General features: G+C 33.6%; 1 protein-coding gene across 12 annotated transcripts in view; it reads right to left on the bottom strand.

The window, feature by feature from the left end:
* The window catches only part of NBEA (neurobeachin), a 461,765-nt gene that overhangs the window by 326,909 nt on the left and 118,313 nt on the right, over positions 1-16,543 (bottom strand). For all 12 annotated transcript variants that reach the window (XM_068182009.1, XM_068182000.1, XM_068182001.1 and 9 more), the window contains exons 11-13: positions 11,672-11,780; positions 8,934-9,086; positions 8,007-8,175 (exon numbers count right to left, since the gene is read on the bottom strand). In XM_068182009.1, the coding sequence (XP_068038110.1) occupies positions 8,007-8,175; positions 8,934-9,086; positions 11,672-11,780 (431 nt within the window). The remainder of the gene's footprint in view (positions 1-8,006; positions 8,176-8,933; positions 9,087-11,671; positions 11,781-16,543) is intronic.

The raw sequence follows: 16,543 nt of genomic DNA, 5'->3' as shown, positions 1-16,543 counted from the left end.
TAATAAGGTGATAGTAATAGATAGACAGAATTATGTGATAGACAACTTGGAATGACTAAATCACTATGTTAAATACCATCTAAATGAAAACCAACAGAGAAAGGATTTATTAAATACTAGTGGTAGCCATTACCTATAGCAGAAACTAAAGCCATTTAACCAAAAATAAACTACTATCTAAAGAAAATACTAAATTTAAATTAGGAAAAAAAATGCAATCCATAATTCTTTAAACAACTGTGCTTGATGAAGCATATTATGAAAACAGAAATATCTAAAAAAGTCAGACATTGAACAACTGTAGCAATTTGTAACTATTCCTATTGTCTTTTCCATTCTCCTTTTTCATAAATATTGAAGTTGAACTGGAAATTATTTTGTTAAGTTCCTGCTTTTCAGACAATGCAGGGCATAGATAGTCTTAAATTTTGTACAGTAAAAATAAATGCAACTTAAATTATTTTTCCATCATCCATTTCATCTTACACTGATAAACACAGATCAAAGTTTAAAAATAGTCTATGTCCCATTATTTCCAATCTAGATGAATACAACTTTTTAATGAAGATTTTCTAATTGTCTTTGGTGACACCCTTTGAAGTGAAGCCACTGCTTTAGACACAGTAATTCAAGTTTGTAACAAGGGAGAACCTTAAGGGAAGATATATTTGTTCCACTAGGAAGAACAAAAGGAATGCCTAATACACTCAAGTTTTGTTGTGTTTAGGAGTGGAAAGAGGAGATCTGTGTACTCTTCAGGAAAAAACAAATAAATCTCAAGGTCTCCACTCACTGTTTGTAAGAGCACTAAGGGTATTGCAGTAAAAAGTCAATCAGATAGGCTTTAAAGATATGACTAGTTTATATTAATTAATTCCAGTAGCACCATGAAACATCTGTTTTCCACTGTAAAAACAGAAATCAGTGGATTTTTTTTAATACTAGATGCAATTATATTAAATATTGCATGAATTTTTAGCAATGGCGTACTTGTTATCAACAAGCCAATTTTATCTAATAAATATACAAATATTACATTTTCATAAAATTTAGCTATTTTCCCCCTAATTTAATGGGGATTCAATTTCCCTAACTGCATCACAGAAGTTTCTTTGTACACCCCCTTCCCTCCTACACCTTATTGGGAATCAATATCAGACAATATCTGATAACCAGGACTAAAAAAGAAAAATTGACATTTTGTCTTTTCTGAAAGACTGTAATTATGGAAACAATACAGACAATGGGGAAGTCTGCAAAACTTTTCTGTAACAGAAATTGAAAGGACATGTCAAAAAAAGAGATCCCAATTTAACTGGGAACCTCTTCAAAGACACGTGAGGTTTATACTACTTCTTCATTTGCATGCTTATTTCCCTGAAGATGTGTGACAATCTTGAAAACGGTTCTTCAACATCCAAAGAAGACCAAAGGAGTTGTTGCTTGCAAGCTATGTGCCAAGCAGGTAAAGTGTAATTTTCCCTTCCCTAGTACTATTTATTCCTTGCATTTTAGTTGGGTCAGGAAGCTTCACTGCTGTAGAATCAGAAAACTGGGACAGCTGCTACCCAAAAGACTTCATTAGTTTCAAAAATTAGTTTAAAAACTGGCAAGGAAAAGTAAGACAGGCTGGAGGAACTGGAGGCTATGTTACCACCAGCCAGCGACAAAGAATGTAAGGACTACAGCAATATGATGTGATGATCATCTGACAGAGACTGAATTGAATTAATTAAATAGGAAGTTCTAAAGCTACCTAAATCAGCTTTTCCACTATAATTTTTATATCATCACAGATTTTTACTTCATTACAAATTAAATTATTTCATTCCTAGTTGAAGATTTATATAAAATATAGTTTTAAGAAAAAAATGGTGTAATTATCCTGTAATTTTAAAAAGTATACATTAGCCACACATATACTGAGGCAAAGAAAGACAAGTAGATCTTGTTTTTTAACTCAAACATTGCTAAGTATTTTTTTTTACTGTCTATTAATCTTTGTGCCCATCACTCCATATAGACAATTCAGTGCCACCATCACTCGGACACTGATAGTAAGCACTGCTAAAGACTAAAACCAATCTCAAATTAGATCAAGTATGAAGATAATCTTTTCAAGATCTGGCACAGCAACCATAAATCCCTAATACAAAATAATAGCATCCTTTTTAATTGGCAAAGAGAAAGGATGCCTCCCTTATCCCACACGAGGATGAGTCATTAAAGCATTTCCTGCTTTTAGATTTCTTTATGTATGTATTTTTCACAGAGCCCATCATTTGCGTCAGATTTTTTAAAATATACACTCATAATAAGAGTTAGCCTGCTTTACCCAGACAAAAATAAATGAAAACAAAGTTATAATTTTATCCAATTCATCCCTGCAACATGGAAAAATTATAGGGGCATAAACCAGAAGTAAATAAGAGGAAATAAGTAAACATATTCAGAGAATTAAGTATAATCAATGCTACTGTGAAAAAAAAACCCAAAAATGAAAAAAAAACCAAACAAGAAACAAGAAAAAGCCAAAAAACCCCAAAATGATTGGGAGCTTTGAATAACAACAATAATGGTTTCTAATTCCGCCTTTGGAAATAAAATTGTGTTATCGGTTCTACCAATAACCAAATGTGACATTCTTCCATCTGTTTTTATTTTTTTTTTAGTATGTAAAAAGTAGGATTTTTCTACTCCTTAAATGAATAAAACATGATACAGATAGCAGAATCTGATCTCCACACACACATAAATAACATCACATGATTTGTGGATCACAGAGGAGCTGATTTTCTCTCTGCTCTAAATCTAACAAGAACTGAGTTCCACTCTAACCCAGCTCTTGAAATAACTCTGTGGAACTTTCTGTATCTACAAGAGAAAAACTACAATTTCTTTCTCCTCATAATAATTTTTGCAATACCCACTTCCACAGCTCATGTTCAAAAATACTGGACGTGAAAAACATTATTGAAATCTATTTAGCATGACATAACTTTAAGCACCATGGATTCTCAATAAGGATACATGGTGCTACTCATAAAGGTAGCACTCATTGAGAGTTAGAGTGTGAAGAACACAGGAAACACCAGCAGAGAGAGAAATACTTGGCCACTCAGTTCAGGAATGAACTAAACCACACAGTTAAGTTGGGAACTTAAATGCACATGTCTGTCATACAACACAGGCTCCCCAGGGAAGTGGTCATAGCACGGAGCCTGTCTCACTTCAAGAACTGGGACAATACTCTCAGTAACTGTGTTACTCTTGGGGTGTCCCGTAGAGGGCCAGCAGTTGGACTTGATGATCCTGATGGATCTCTTCCAATTCAACATAAAATGAAATAATTACAGAAAGAAGATATTTTAAATAATTTTCACTCCATTGCCTGCTTTGTTGTGTGTTTAGATACTGCAATGGCTGAATGATCCTATTATCCCTATTTTGTGTGATTTAACAAAATATTAAAGGCGTGCATGTGGCAAATCAAGATAACAGCTATAATCATAGTCTAAGTGTAAAAAATAAATGATATAATTTAGATTATTATATTCGGAAATTAGTTTGACTTCTTAGGCTCTTTGTAAAACAATTTGAAACAAACAATGCCAGAAGAAAAGCGTAACTCATTATTTTAAACAGACAACTTGTCTCCAACTCTGCAGTAAATTGTAAAAGCTACTAAGAATAATCACAGACCAAGTTGATACTTTTACACTCTGAAAGAGTATTTCCAGTACCTCAGAAGAAAATGGAAATACAAATATGAATTCAGTATTCTGAATCTAAGAAGAAATGTCAGTGTGAAACAAGAATCCAATAATGAAATAAGATACAAAACCAAATTTAAAATAGGTATCTGAAACTTTAAAAAATTTTATTAAAATTAATTTAAAAAAAAATTTATACCTCCCATTTTATAAGCTGATTACTAGGAGAAGCAAAAGAAAAACTTTCACTTTTAAAAGAAAACAGCATTTCCAAATGGGAAACTCCAATATTGAGCTCCGTTGGCTTTAAAGTAAGCGCTACTAAACTGTCAGTGCAGAAAACTCACCCACTTTGTGCTTTATTAAGGCAGGAAGGCAATAAAACCCTGAAGCAGAGTAACTGTCTGGAAGTAATAGTAAATCAAACTAATTATTAACTAATATTAAAAATTGTTTCAGTATCTCCACATAAAAGACGACATACCTAGAAGACAAGAAAACATCACAGTACTAAAATGTCTGCATGAATAAGCTTACTTCCTAATATGACAGCAAATTATTTGAAGGCACTTTAGCACATGCAGACAAATTTTAGATATTGGCATGATTTCTAGTAGTGTTCTCCACATCTGACAAGTCTCATGCCAATTCAGCCTAGAATTTCAGGTGCAATTTGCACACATAATGACATTTTTCTGTTTCATACATTAAATTAATGTTTATAGAAAATGGGTCCTATTCTTACATTTGGAGATTTCAAATGCTGCTTAAAATGCAGCAACTTTACATTTCATATAACTCTATTTTTTCACTGCAACTTTCTTTAACAAAATTTTTTATACATTTTTCTATATTTCAACAAATTATAAACTTTCTGGCAGTAATGGCTGCAGGCTGGCTAATAAAAATTAACAACAAAGCCAAAATCCTGGAAGAGTTACTTATTTTGAACTATTGGGATTGGTGGAGTTGAGATGCTGAAAACAGAGGTGAAAATAGAAAAGCCTTAAGCACAGATACTTCTAGGACTGCATTCTATGACTATAAGCTGTCTGAAATCAACCAGGCCTGCACTTAATGTTAAAAAACCATCTGGTAAAGAAAAGTGATGTAATATCCAGGTGATTAAACATTTTAAAATATTTTCACAAATTTTATCAATTGGTAGCAACTAATGTGGATGTCATAAAAAATCTTTTATGAAATGAAGTTAATATGAAATTAAATTTAGGAACCCATAACCTCAGCAATTATTATATTTTTCACAGTCATTTGCTTGCAAATCATCACAGTTATTACAGCTCTATTAGTCACAAGTAGAAGTTATCTGTGAAATATAAGCAAAAAATGTCCCAGTGCTGATTTGCATGGAGAAAACTCCATAGCTGTGCTGGGTTTGCTAAGTCACTGATTTTCCTCTCTGACATGCTGACATTCTTCAACGCAACACAAGGAAAGCCTTTCTAACAGATAGAGCAGAAACTACTTCTTTGTAGTTGTATCAATTACAGAGGGCTTTCTGCAGGGAAGAAGGAAGATGATAAGGAACAAGAAAGTAAGAAGGTATTGAACTTTCATAAAGTCAATTTTATTTATAAATCAAACTAAAGACAAAATGAGAAAATTCACATATAGTGGATCATAACATGTTTTTTGAAAATATGCATGTCCTCAGTTTATAAAACACTTTCCCAACTACTGTACGAAGGCCTTAGAAATTTTGATTTTTGTTGTCCAACTGCTGCACCAGAGACCCACTAATTTACACTGCCTGACTACCTTTCAGGGACTGACCTGGTTGCCTTCCAGATTAAAAAAAAAAAAAAAAGAAAAATCTTGTCTGGGACTGACACAAATGAGAGGAGGATGTACTATACTCTGAAAGAAAAGTTGAACCAGCCATATCTATGCTTAATTTAGACTTAACTGATTCACTTCTTATTCCTAATTTTGTATCCTTATGTACCTCAGGCCTTCTGTTCAGATTTTGATGAATACATTATATATTTTTTGAAGCTATGCAACTGGCATTACACATACAAATACTGAAAAAATACAGCTAACTGCGAAGAGACAAATCTGGGCAAGATAAAAACAATCCATGCTTCCTACAGAAAGAAATGTCACTGACTCCACAAAAGAGAAAACCTAGCCAGAGGGAAGCAGTCTGTAATATGCAATACATTTTCAAAGTGTTGTTAGGTAAGTAGTATCATGACACAGAACCACAGGAATCTTTTTAATTTAAACCAATATACTAGGAAAAAAAAATAACCTCAGCCATAACAAGTAGACTGCATTATCCAACTTCTACTCTCAAGCCAGTTGAGGAATTTTCCAAGTCTCTACCTAGCAGTGAATATGGCTGACACCTGAAAACTTCACCTCACAACATGTGGGTATTCAACAGTCAGAAACACACTGTAAATAAACTGTCATCTGAGTTTTAAATTTATCCCAATTCCTCACTGATCTCAGGCACACTTAATTTGTCTGATGGTAAAAACTGTACCTGTGTAGCACAGCAGTGTAAACCTCAACAGAGTAGATCTCTGAAAGGCTGAATCTCGATAAAGCCATTCCCAGGGTAGGATTCAGTTCACCCTAATTTCAGACATCAACAGTGTAGTTCCCACACAAGACCAGCTTCTAACCTCCCACCGAGCTTAGTGGAGATCTAATCAATAGAGGCAACAGAGTCTAGGAAGCAGCACCATTTCAAACAAAGCATTTCTCAAGTGCCTGTCAATTAGAGGTAAGACAGCTTCCTAAACATACTTACCAGTGTAAGTTGTCATGCCATAAAGTATGCAAAATATCTACCCAAAAACAGATTAGTGCTGGGTACACAGGAACCCTGCATCCTTCTGAGAGGCAGGTGAGATGCCCCATCAAAACTACAATGATGCTAGAAAGCTGCATTAAAGCAACTGACTCCTACATTCCACTGTGCATAATCAGCAGCCATCTAGCTCAGAAGGAGACTTCTTCACTGCAGGCACCAAAAAAAAAAAAATTTTGTTCTCTTCTGGCATCAGGAATCCAGAATCAGCAAAACTGGATAATACAATTTATCACTGACAAAGATTTCGAGCTAATTAAGTAACCAATCCAGGTAATTTTCATTATCTAGGATTTCAAACCTTTCATTTAAATGAACAGAGAACTGTGTGCTTTTGTTAAGTATTTTAAAATAAATTTTAATAATTTTTGAAGACTACTCTTCATATAATATTATACTATGCAAGAACTATAAATATCTTCCAAGACCCTTGAGCAGCTCTTTCTGTGACCTTCAACACACCTTCATTGTCTATTAGGACACCTAATCTAGGAAAAGAATTATTACTTCCAGTTTTATTTATTAAAAAAAACAAACAACAAAAAAAAACAAAACAAAAAAAACCTATGCATACAGATCACTTACAAGTAAGAACTACCCAATAGCTAATGTGTTAGATATGTCATACTCTTGAATATTCGGGTGTGTGACAGTACTAAAAACATTTCCCAATTATTCAATTTCTCAGCAGGACATTGATAGTTACACAATAAAAATAATTAATAAATTCTCCTTTATCAGGTATTTTTAAGAGACTTTCAGCCAAATCCATCCTGCTTTACATAAGTATATCTAAATGTAATGGCATTACAGCCAGAATATATAGGATTAGAATGATTTGCTCTGGTTAATACACATCTGTAACATGCAGCATTCAAGCAGCATTCATTATTACATTTTGTTGGTTCTGTCATTCAGTACCTCCTTTGCTGAGCTAAACGCATCACTTTAAGCAAAATTAAATAAATCTCTATTTTATAAGGACAGAGAAAAAATATTATTGAACTGGAAATACAGCTTTAGAGACCTCTGCAGTGAGAACTAGAAGTTTCCGCTGTGTTTTCAAGGTCACTTAATACTACTAATCACTCAAACCACAGAAAGCTTTCTTTTGCATATGAATTACATGTAATAGTTCCTCTTTATTACAGAAGAAGAAAAATCAATCTTTTTAATATCTTTCCTAAAGTATGCCCACATAAGTATATGCTGTGTGAGTGGAGACCAGAGTTGGAATCTTCTAGGAATACATGTAAACATAAATTATCAGCATGGGTTTATGATACAATAAAAAGTACATCCATAGTCTTTTCAACTGAAGACTACTGGTATCAACTACTGCCATTTATTTATCTCCTTGTCTACAGATCCAAGGAGCTTTCAGACATTTACATAACAAACCTTATTATAGGAGAAATGCTTATATTTTCTTCCTTGTGTGTTGTACTTACCCAGCCCTTTAGGAGTAATGCCACTGCTGTCAGCAGGATTGACCACCCAGTAGTAGTATTTCAGCGTGTGCATTAACTGCAGCACCGTGCCCACTCGGCGTATGGTGTTATAGATTGTAGCAGTCCCAATGAATTCAGCTGACAGGTAGGTGTACAAAGATAGCTGCACCTGGGGAATGAAACAGTTACCCACATAAATGCAAACTCTGTATTAGTAACCTTAAATTGTAGGGATCTTTCTAGAACAGACTTTGGATATGATATAAAAAACGTAAAAACTAATTACAACTCTGCTTAGGCCAGGGGCTGCGCTGGCACTTAGGAATGATTTAAGTAATAATAAACATATTGGCTTGCTTTCTATTCTGACTTTTTATACAAAAAGTATATATTTTCAGTTTTTAGGACAATGCCACTTTTCATTTTGGCTCACATATCTCAACTATGATTACTTTGGAAAACAAATAATTCATTATTACAAGAGATGAATAATAACATGTTAGAGATCTTATCAAACTAGAATACATAATTTAAAATACATTTTACATAGAATTAAAATGAGAGCTTACATTAATGTGTAACAAAACACATTTTGCCTGCAATTAAAAATACAATTTTCATGCTTAATCTGTAGGAAAACAATGTAATGAAATCACTTAAAAAAGGACTTGATAACTTGAAACAGTCTTTTCACAGAATCTGACAGAACCTTAGGCAATAATTTCATGCTTTTAGAAAATTATAAAAGACATTGGACTATATAGTTAAGCAGTGTACAGATTTCATGATCTAAAATAATTTCTATTACCATGCTTATAAAAAAAAAAAAAAAAAAAAGAAAAAACCCAAAAACTTAAGTAGTATGTTGTAAAAGAATACAGGTATTTAATTTTGTTGTAGGAGAGTCATAACAACATGTAAGTGTACCTTTGCAGGGGTATGTATCCAGATAGCAGGATTAAAAAGGATGTGATCACATAACTGCTTTAGTAGAGGTGCTCCGTGAGATAATCCATCCAAATATTTAGCAAATGACAAAAATTGTTCCAGAACTGCTCTGGTTATATGAACTCTAGATGACTGGGGAAAAATATTTAGAAAGAAAAAGATAAAGAAAAATAATCTTTCTTTATTGTAATTACAGCAGAACTATGAAGCAGTATTTTCACCTGGCTCATCATTACTAAACACATGCAGCTTGCATGTTTTGATGTCATTGAATATGAAGACAGTTTATATTTTCTAACTATATTAATGGTTTTTCTAATGGCTATATTTAACAGGTAAAAATATTCATCAAAAACTTTATTTTTTGGGTTTTTTGGTATTTTGCTTAGTTGGGTTTCTTTTAATTTTATTAGAATCCAGTAAGGATCCTACATTTTAGAGCACAATTCTTGAGAACTTCATCTGAAGTCCTTATCTCCTCTTAAATTAAAGAAGTGTCTTACTGAAATTGGGTGTCTCAGCTTGTGAACACACATTATTGGGAGACTTGCTTTTGTTTCTTAAACTTAAGTAGGTATTTGAAAGAGTTGGGTTCATGGTTTCCTCAAATTTCAGGACTCTCAGTTTCATAGCATATGCCATGAAATCACTGTTGAGACCTGCTCCTATGTAGCAAAATTGCATGAGGACTTGGACAAACTTCTTTGTATAATAAATTGACAGATGAATAAATAGTAAAAAAACTCTAAAGATCCTTCTCCTTGCCTCCTCCACAAAGTGTGAAGCACTGAAACAGGCTGCTCAGGGAAGTGATGGAGTCACTAATCCTGAGGTATTTAAAATATGTGTAGCTGTGGCACTGGGGGCCAAGGTTTAGTGGTAGCCTTAGCAGTGCTGGGTTAATGCTTGGACACAATCTTAAAGGTCTTCTCTAACCTAAATGATTCTGTGATTCTATTTTTCAATGATTTTTAATGCTGTAAGTATAGTCTAGGAATATGGAGATTTATTATTTTTAGAACTGAAGTCTACTGCCAGTAATACAAGTTCAGCCTGAATACTGAATTTCCTTTGGCTTGTACATTGAAATTCACAATAATCTGCAACCAATAAGAACAAAAATGTTGTTTGGAAGTTTAAGTTAAAAAAAAAAAGCTCTCTGTCTTCTTTAAAGTATTTGATTACATGCAAATGAACAACAGATACAACAGATAATTTACAAATAATAAAATTGAGATAAGGAAACAAAGGGATTTTTTCCCACCATATGTGCCAACTGAATATCAGAATATATTGAAAAAAAAAATAGAATAAATGCTTTCAAAAAACTGCAGCTAAGTAAATATAATGTAAAAAAACCACCCAGAAAATAACATATGTTTTAAGAATTATGTTGTGATCAACTGAAATCCTTTAAATATTCACATGTGCAAATCTAATGGACATAGCAGGTGTTAATTAGAAGAGAATGCAAACTTTTTTGAAAAAAAAAAAAGTTGTGCACAACATTTTAAATTGATGTATTCCATGTGCATAAACCACAGTGCTCTGCTCAGGAGAAACCCCTCCACAGGGGCTCACCAGTCTGCCTGTGCGTAACTCACCAAACCAAAGCTAACAACTTTGTAAATTCATTCTGGTCATGGCACAATAAAACCTACCATTAGGAAAAAAAAACAAAAAAAAACCCAAAACAACAAAAAAAAAAAAACCCCAAAAAAACCAACAAAAACAAAAACACACACACACAAAAAAACCACCTTAAGCTAGTTCTTTCAAATTCTAAATCACACTTGCTTAGCAGTGAAAACAGAAGCACAGAAAATCTGCTTTTAGGTATTGCGTGAAGGTGTTTCCCTAGCACAAAGAACAACAGCAACAGAATGAGAGAAAATAAAAAGTACTTATCATCCTTCAAAATTCAGAACATTTTTGAAAGGTGATACTATGATTCTTATCTTCTGCTTAAAAGATTGTTATGCTGACCTCATGGTAGTAAAAGCCCACTAGTAGACATTTGAGAATGTCAGAGCCATGAGCTTCAATTGTAGGAACATCACTATTTTAGTATAGCTGACAGTAGTTTGCTTTCAGATTATTTAGAGTATTAAATCCCAGTAACAGGGTGTCACGAGGCAGGTGATGCTCCTCAGACAACTGAACCTCAGTTTTGAGATAACTGCTCACCATGCCTGAAAACAAGCAAGTACAGGGAATGCCCCTTGCAACTATTTCTTTCAGAAATTAAATTTTGTTACAGTTTTTCTTCTTCAAAACACAGGGCAACTATTTTGACAATTTCAGAATTGTCACAGTAGATTGATTAAAATTTTATTAATCTACACACAAAATAATCTCAATTATGACATTTCTGCTATGTTTGTAAAAACTAGAAAGAAGAGAACTTTCCTAAGCAAGCCTGGGGGACAGAAAGTGCAGAAATGCAAATACTTTAAAGTGATTCACAAACAGATCTAAAGTAAGAACATAAATAAGAGAACATAACCACTTCAAGAAAATTGATTCTTTGAATACTGGTATAGAAGAGGATGAGGAAGATGAAGAGACTCCTGTAGACAACTTATAAAATATTTTTAATTTGCAATATATATGTGACAAATATATTTTATTCCACCAGACATTTGAGCCAAGTGATTGAAAGTACCACAATGACAGTAGAAATACTAAGAACAAAGATAAAAATCCTTCAAACGTACCTTTTCAAGGAGATAGCCAATGACTAAAAAGCCTTTTCCACCAAGCATTTGTTCTTGCATGGCTACTGAACTCTTAAGAAGCTCAACCAAGAAAGCCAATAGGGTAGCACTGTATGTAAAGAACAAGATTTTTTTTCAGATTAAAAATGTTGCTTTCTCAATAATCATCAGCTATTAAGTGAATAAAAATAGGCTTAAGGTGGTGAAAAAATCATTCAAAGAATACAAATCTTATTTTTCCTGTTGGAAAATTTCTCCAGTGATTTTTTACATATTATGATGGTAGGAGTGGGACTCCAGAGGCTACAAGGAAATCACCCAACAGTCCATCCCAGCTGTATCTTTAATGAAGTGTTCAGAAAAGGTTACAGTATAGAAACATAAGACATATGAAAGAATTCAGGGGATGGAACTGGCAAGAAAGGGAAACTATGTTATGAAAACCAGCAGTGGAAACATGACAGATCAATCCACCACAGGGAAAATAAATCATAATTGACTCTTGGGTGATGAGAAAAAAACAAAAATACACTCATCGTTGATGAAAAACCAAGAGGAAAGGGAGAAAGAAAAAAAAAATGTGACAGGAAGGAAGTATTTAAAATTACTTTTCAAATAAAAAGGTAGACAGCAGAATGTATTGTAATGCATATACAATGCATACATAAGATCATTATGCCTTTTCTAAAAATTAAATAGATGTAACAGTTCCTAATTGTACAGACAAGTGTCTGCAACCATGAAAGTTCTCACATAAGTAGTAGGCACAGGCAAGAGTGAAAACTGTGGGTTTTGCAGGTATGAAAAAGGGACTTAAAGAAAATATCCAACCTGCATTTGATACATTTCAACTGTACTTACAGTATCTAGCCATCTAAAGGTTCACTTGCTCTTCAAATAGAATCTCTTACTTTGAAATAAATGTTAAGATTGGTTAATCCATGACAGCACCAAAAAATAATCAAAGTGCTGAGGAAGACAAGATTTATTCTGTTTGTTGAGTAAGGCTGCCATGCAAAAGAACAGAGAGCAGCCAAAGTACGTGCTGGGAACATGAAATACTGCCTTGTCTCTCTTCATTGTTGAATGGTCATAATATTCCATCTAAAATCACATAGAGACTGCTCCACAGAGTGTCAGCAATAAAAGAACACAGATAATATCCATTTACAGTACTCCAAAGCTTTTATCAAAACAGCCTTTCAAGCTGTCACATCAACTTCAAACCAGATTACATGCATCAATTTTTTCTTACCCCAACCAAAAGTTTCTACTGTATTTGTCATCTAAAATAAGAATCTAATCATTTTTACTACATGAAAATCCATAGGCAGCTCACATAAAATGTTGAAGATTTAAAATTAGATTTTTTTAAAAAATTGAAGAGGTGAAAAAAAAATCCATTTAGATAGATTGTGCTTACTACCATCCTCTATGAGAAACTCCTCATTCTCTTGTGACTTAAGACAATAAGCCATGCATAAAGTCAAGAACAGCATACATCTTTGCAGAATTAGAATTCAAATTATAATAGCAAATACTCTTAGTATTATATTGAAATGTTAAAAAATATTCTTAAAATTTTAAAGATTTTTGTAACATATACAGACTTAAATTCATTTTCTATTCACAGAAGTACTTTGCCAAAAACCTTTAAATTTATATCAGTTAACTTGTTCATTCTATGAATTTAGATGTAAACTCATGGGCTAAAGTTATTCTTATCTCATATCAATGCAATCTCTATACAACTGCTAGAAATTCTGATAGACTCTGAATCGAAGTTGTAAGACACACTGACACCACAACAATAAAGGTTTTTCCCTCTCTCCCTCTATTTAAGCACACATAAACCGTGTCAACTCAGAAAACAGAAGTGACCACTTTATACCTAACCATGCCACAGATACAGAATTAGACAAGCTGGTTGTACGTAAGAAAGACTGAATAAAAAATGTGTAGTAATTCACATGTAGCCAGTGCCTAAAGATCACTTTTTAGATATCAACCATCTTTACGCTGGCTATGGCTGAACTAATTAATCCTGCCTGTCTCTGCACAGAGCTACCTTAGCTGCTACTGCAGTGGGGCCAGTGTCTCTAGTTTAAGGAAAATGTATTAATTTAGCCAATGCCTTTGTGAATGAGCTATGCTTTCACTTAATTCCAAAATGGCTTTTAACATCTATTGGTCCAGACACATAAAGATACCTCAATCCAGCTCTGCAGAGTCAGCGCAGGTCTGCAGGCAGTAACTCTAACTTCTAATCCTTCTGCATTATCCAAGATTGCCACCATAAATAATAGAGTTGACTGCAGTATATAGTAATTCAAATCTTGGGATAGCACACATGAATGCATCATTACACCTTCAAGCACATTAAAAAATCCAAGTACCAGAAAATGCAGCAGTTAAGGAGAACCATCTGGCAGGCACATAGAGGTGCAATGACATTTGAGATGAATACTGTCCAGAACCACAGTATTGATAAAAATTAACATAATAATTGAATATAACTAGCAGTTTGCCCACATTATTATGCAGGCAATTAAGTAAGTAAAAGATGTGTAATATTTTAACTCATAGGACTATAAAATCAAACCAGAAGTTTTTAAAATTTTCACTGCATGTACAGAACTGAAGGTATTACTACCTGAAGATGATCAGAGATAGGCAGAAAACAGACTACATGCTGTCTGTGGGGTTAAGGCCTATTTTTGGGGTTTTCTTTTTGGGAAGGGGGTGAGGTATTGTATGGTATTTATGGCTTGGGTTTTGTTTTGTGGACTTTTTACCTCAGAGAGGCTGCTTAGACTTATTTTAGGTGAAATTTCCTTTTTGGAGGAGGAGGTGGGAATGAAAGTGCACTAAGTAACAGCTGTTGCACACAACACTGGTTTCACATGTAATGTTTTTCACCTTATATATTATGCCAGAGAGCATCTGATCTGCTTGAATTCTCAAATAAACTTTCCCAGCCTCTTCAAAACTTCTCTTTCCCCACATTGTCAGACTGACCTCAAGGAAATGTGTATCTAGATATAAAAAATCCATACTGAAGTAATGTATTTTTCCCCTCAATATTGTATTCTAAGAATTTAATCTGCCTAATTTGGATGACTGTATTTAGAACCTTGTTAACAGTTTCTAGGGGTATTCAATTTATTTATTCACCTTGGCAGCTGAACACAAACCTGAAGATTTGAAATATGAAAATATTTATCAGCAGAAACAGGTTGCCAAAATCATTATTTTACAAAGGTTGTTGTTGACAGAAGGAAAATAACATTGATGAGAAGACTAAGTTGAACAATTTTTCAAACAGAATTTAACAAACTTACCAGGAACTAACATGCATACGATTACTGCACAGTAATTGACATTACACATTAAACTTGCAAAATTCTGTGCACTGTGACACAAAATTTCTCTCCATTCTTTCCTACTTACAACACCCCTAGATATAAAGGGGTGCCCTTCCTAGAACACATCCATTTGTCTGCAGTGGAGCTAAGATACAGATAGAAAATGAAACTACACATGTCAACCAACTAAACTAAACCAGAGTACTGTGATAATTACTAAAAATATAACTAATTTCTGGGGGGGAAAAAAATCCAGTATCTGGATAAATCCTGTTATTAAGAAACAGGAGAAAAAAAAAGTGATAGACCAAAGCATGATGACGCAGTACCTCCAATGGTTATGATACTGTTTAGAAGTACCTTAGAAGTCAGGAATTAGCACCCTTGGGATAAAAGTGAAATTTGCCTTGGATTTTTGTTTGTTTGGTTGTTGTTGCAGTTCTTTTAATTTATTTTATTTTTAAACCACTACACAGATCAGTTTCTCTAGACTCCTCATTCCCATGATAATTATCTCTGTCAGATTTGTCTTAATATAAGTTTCATCTTGGATCATGTATTACAAAGTTATCTCTACAAATTACCTTTACAAAAGGCAACTTTAGCTAAGGTAGGCATGTTGCTTTGTTGATCTAAGGATGATTATTAATTACAGACAATTTAACTTGAAGAGTCTATATAAAAGAGAATGATACAGGTATTTGTTTTGTCTGATTCTCTTTGGGAAAGAATCCTTTATAAAGATAAAAACCCTTTATTTGTATTTTCAGCTTCTCCAAAGTAATACAAAAAGATTGTATGAATAACTCCATCACAGGTGGTTAGTATGATAACGATAGAAAATTAATCATAACATAAACAGATAAAGTAGTATTAAGGAAAATTATATACCAACAATTAATATTTCCATGAGCTACAGCTATGGCAGCTCTCTAAAGTGCTTCCTTAGTTTCCAGTTTAAATGTGTTTCTTTCTTTCTATAAGCTTGTTGAAGAGAAAGGGGAAGTGATTTCTTTCTTATGCCTTTTCAATTGTTTTCTCATAACATGTGATGAAGCTAATAAGACTAGTAATCAGGTATCATTCAAAAACATGACTAGGCTGAATAGTCAGGTGTTGTGTGAGAGAACTAGAGAGGCAAGTCACCTCTGCTTACAGGCAAAACATTTTGTGACACAAACTCCAGTAGTAAATTAGCCACCTTTAATAGTCCCTAGATCTTCTGTAGTATGCAGAGGTACAGCAGTTCAGGAGGTTACCACAGATTTTTACAACATTATGCAGTGGTTGGATTTTCATTATAAACCCTTGTCTAGGCAAACAGATTTGGCAAATCACATTCCAGCTATCACAGTCTGGGAAAATTCAAGTAACTGATTTTATCTGAGCACAGCTAGGTCACACTAGTGATGTGAAATTTTGGGAGCTATATCCCGCGTTCTTCCCTTCAAAACAGAGAGGGAGAGGGTTACCAGCACTCAAAAATGCAAATTCTGAATTTTACACT

This window comes from Anomalospiza imberbis, chromosome 2 (genome assembly GCF_031753505.1).
Source record: "Anomalospiza imberbis isolate Cuckoo-Finch-1a 21T00152 chromosome 2, ASM3175350v1, whole genome shotgun sequence".
Classification (NCBI taxonomy): Eukaryota; Metazoa; Chordata; class Aves; order Passeriformes; family Viduidae; genus Anomalospiza; species Anomalospiza imberbis.
Note: the sequence above shows the minus strand (reverse complement) of the source record. Positions and strands in the feature narration are given on the sequence as shown.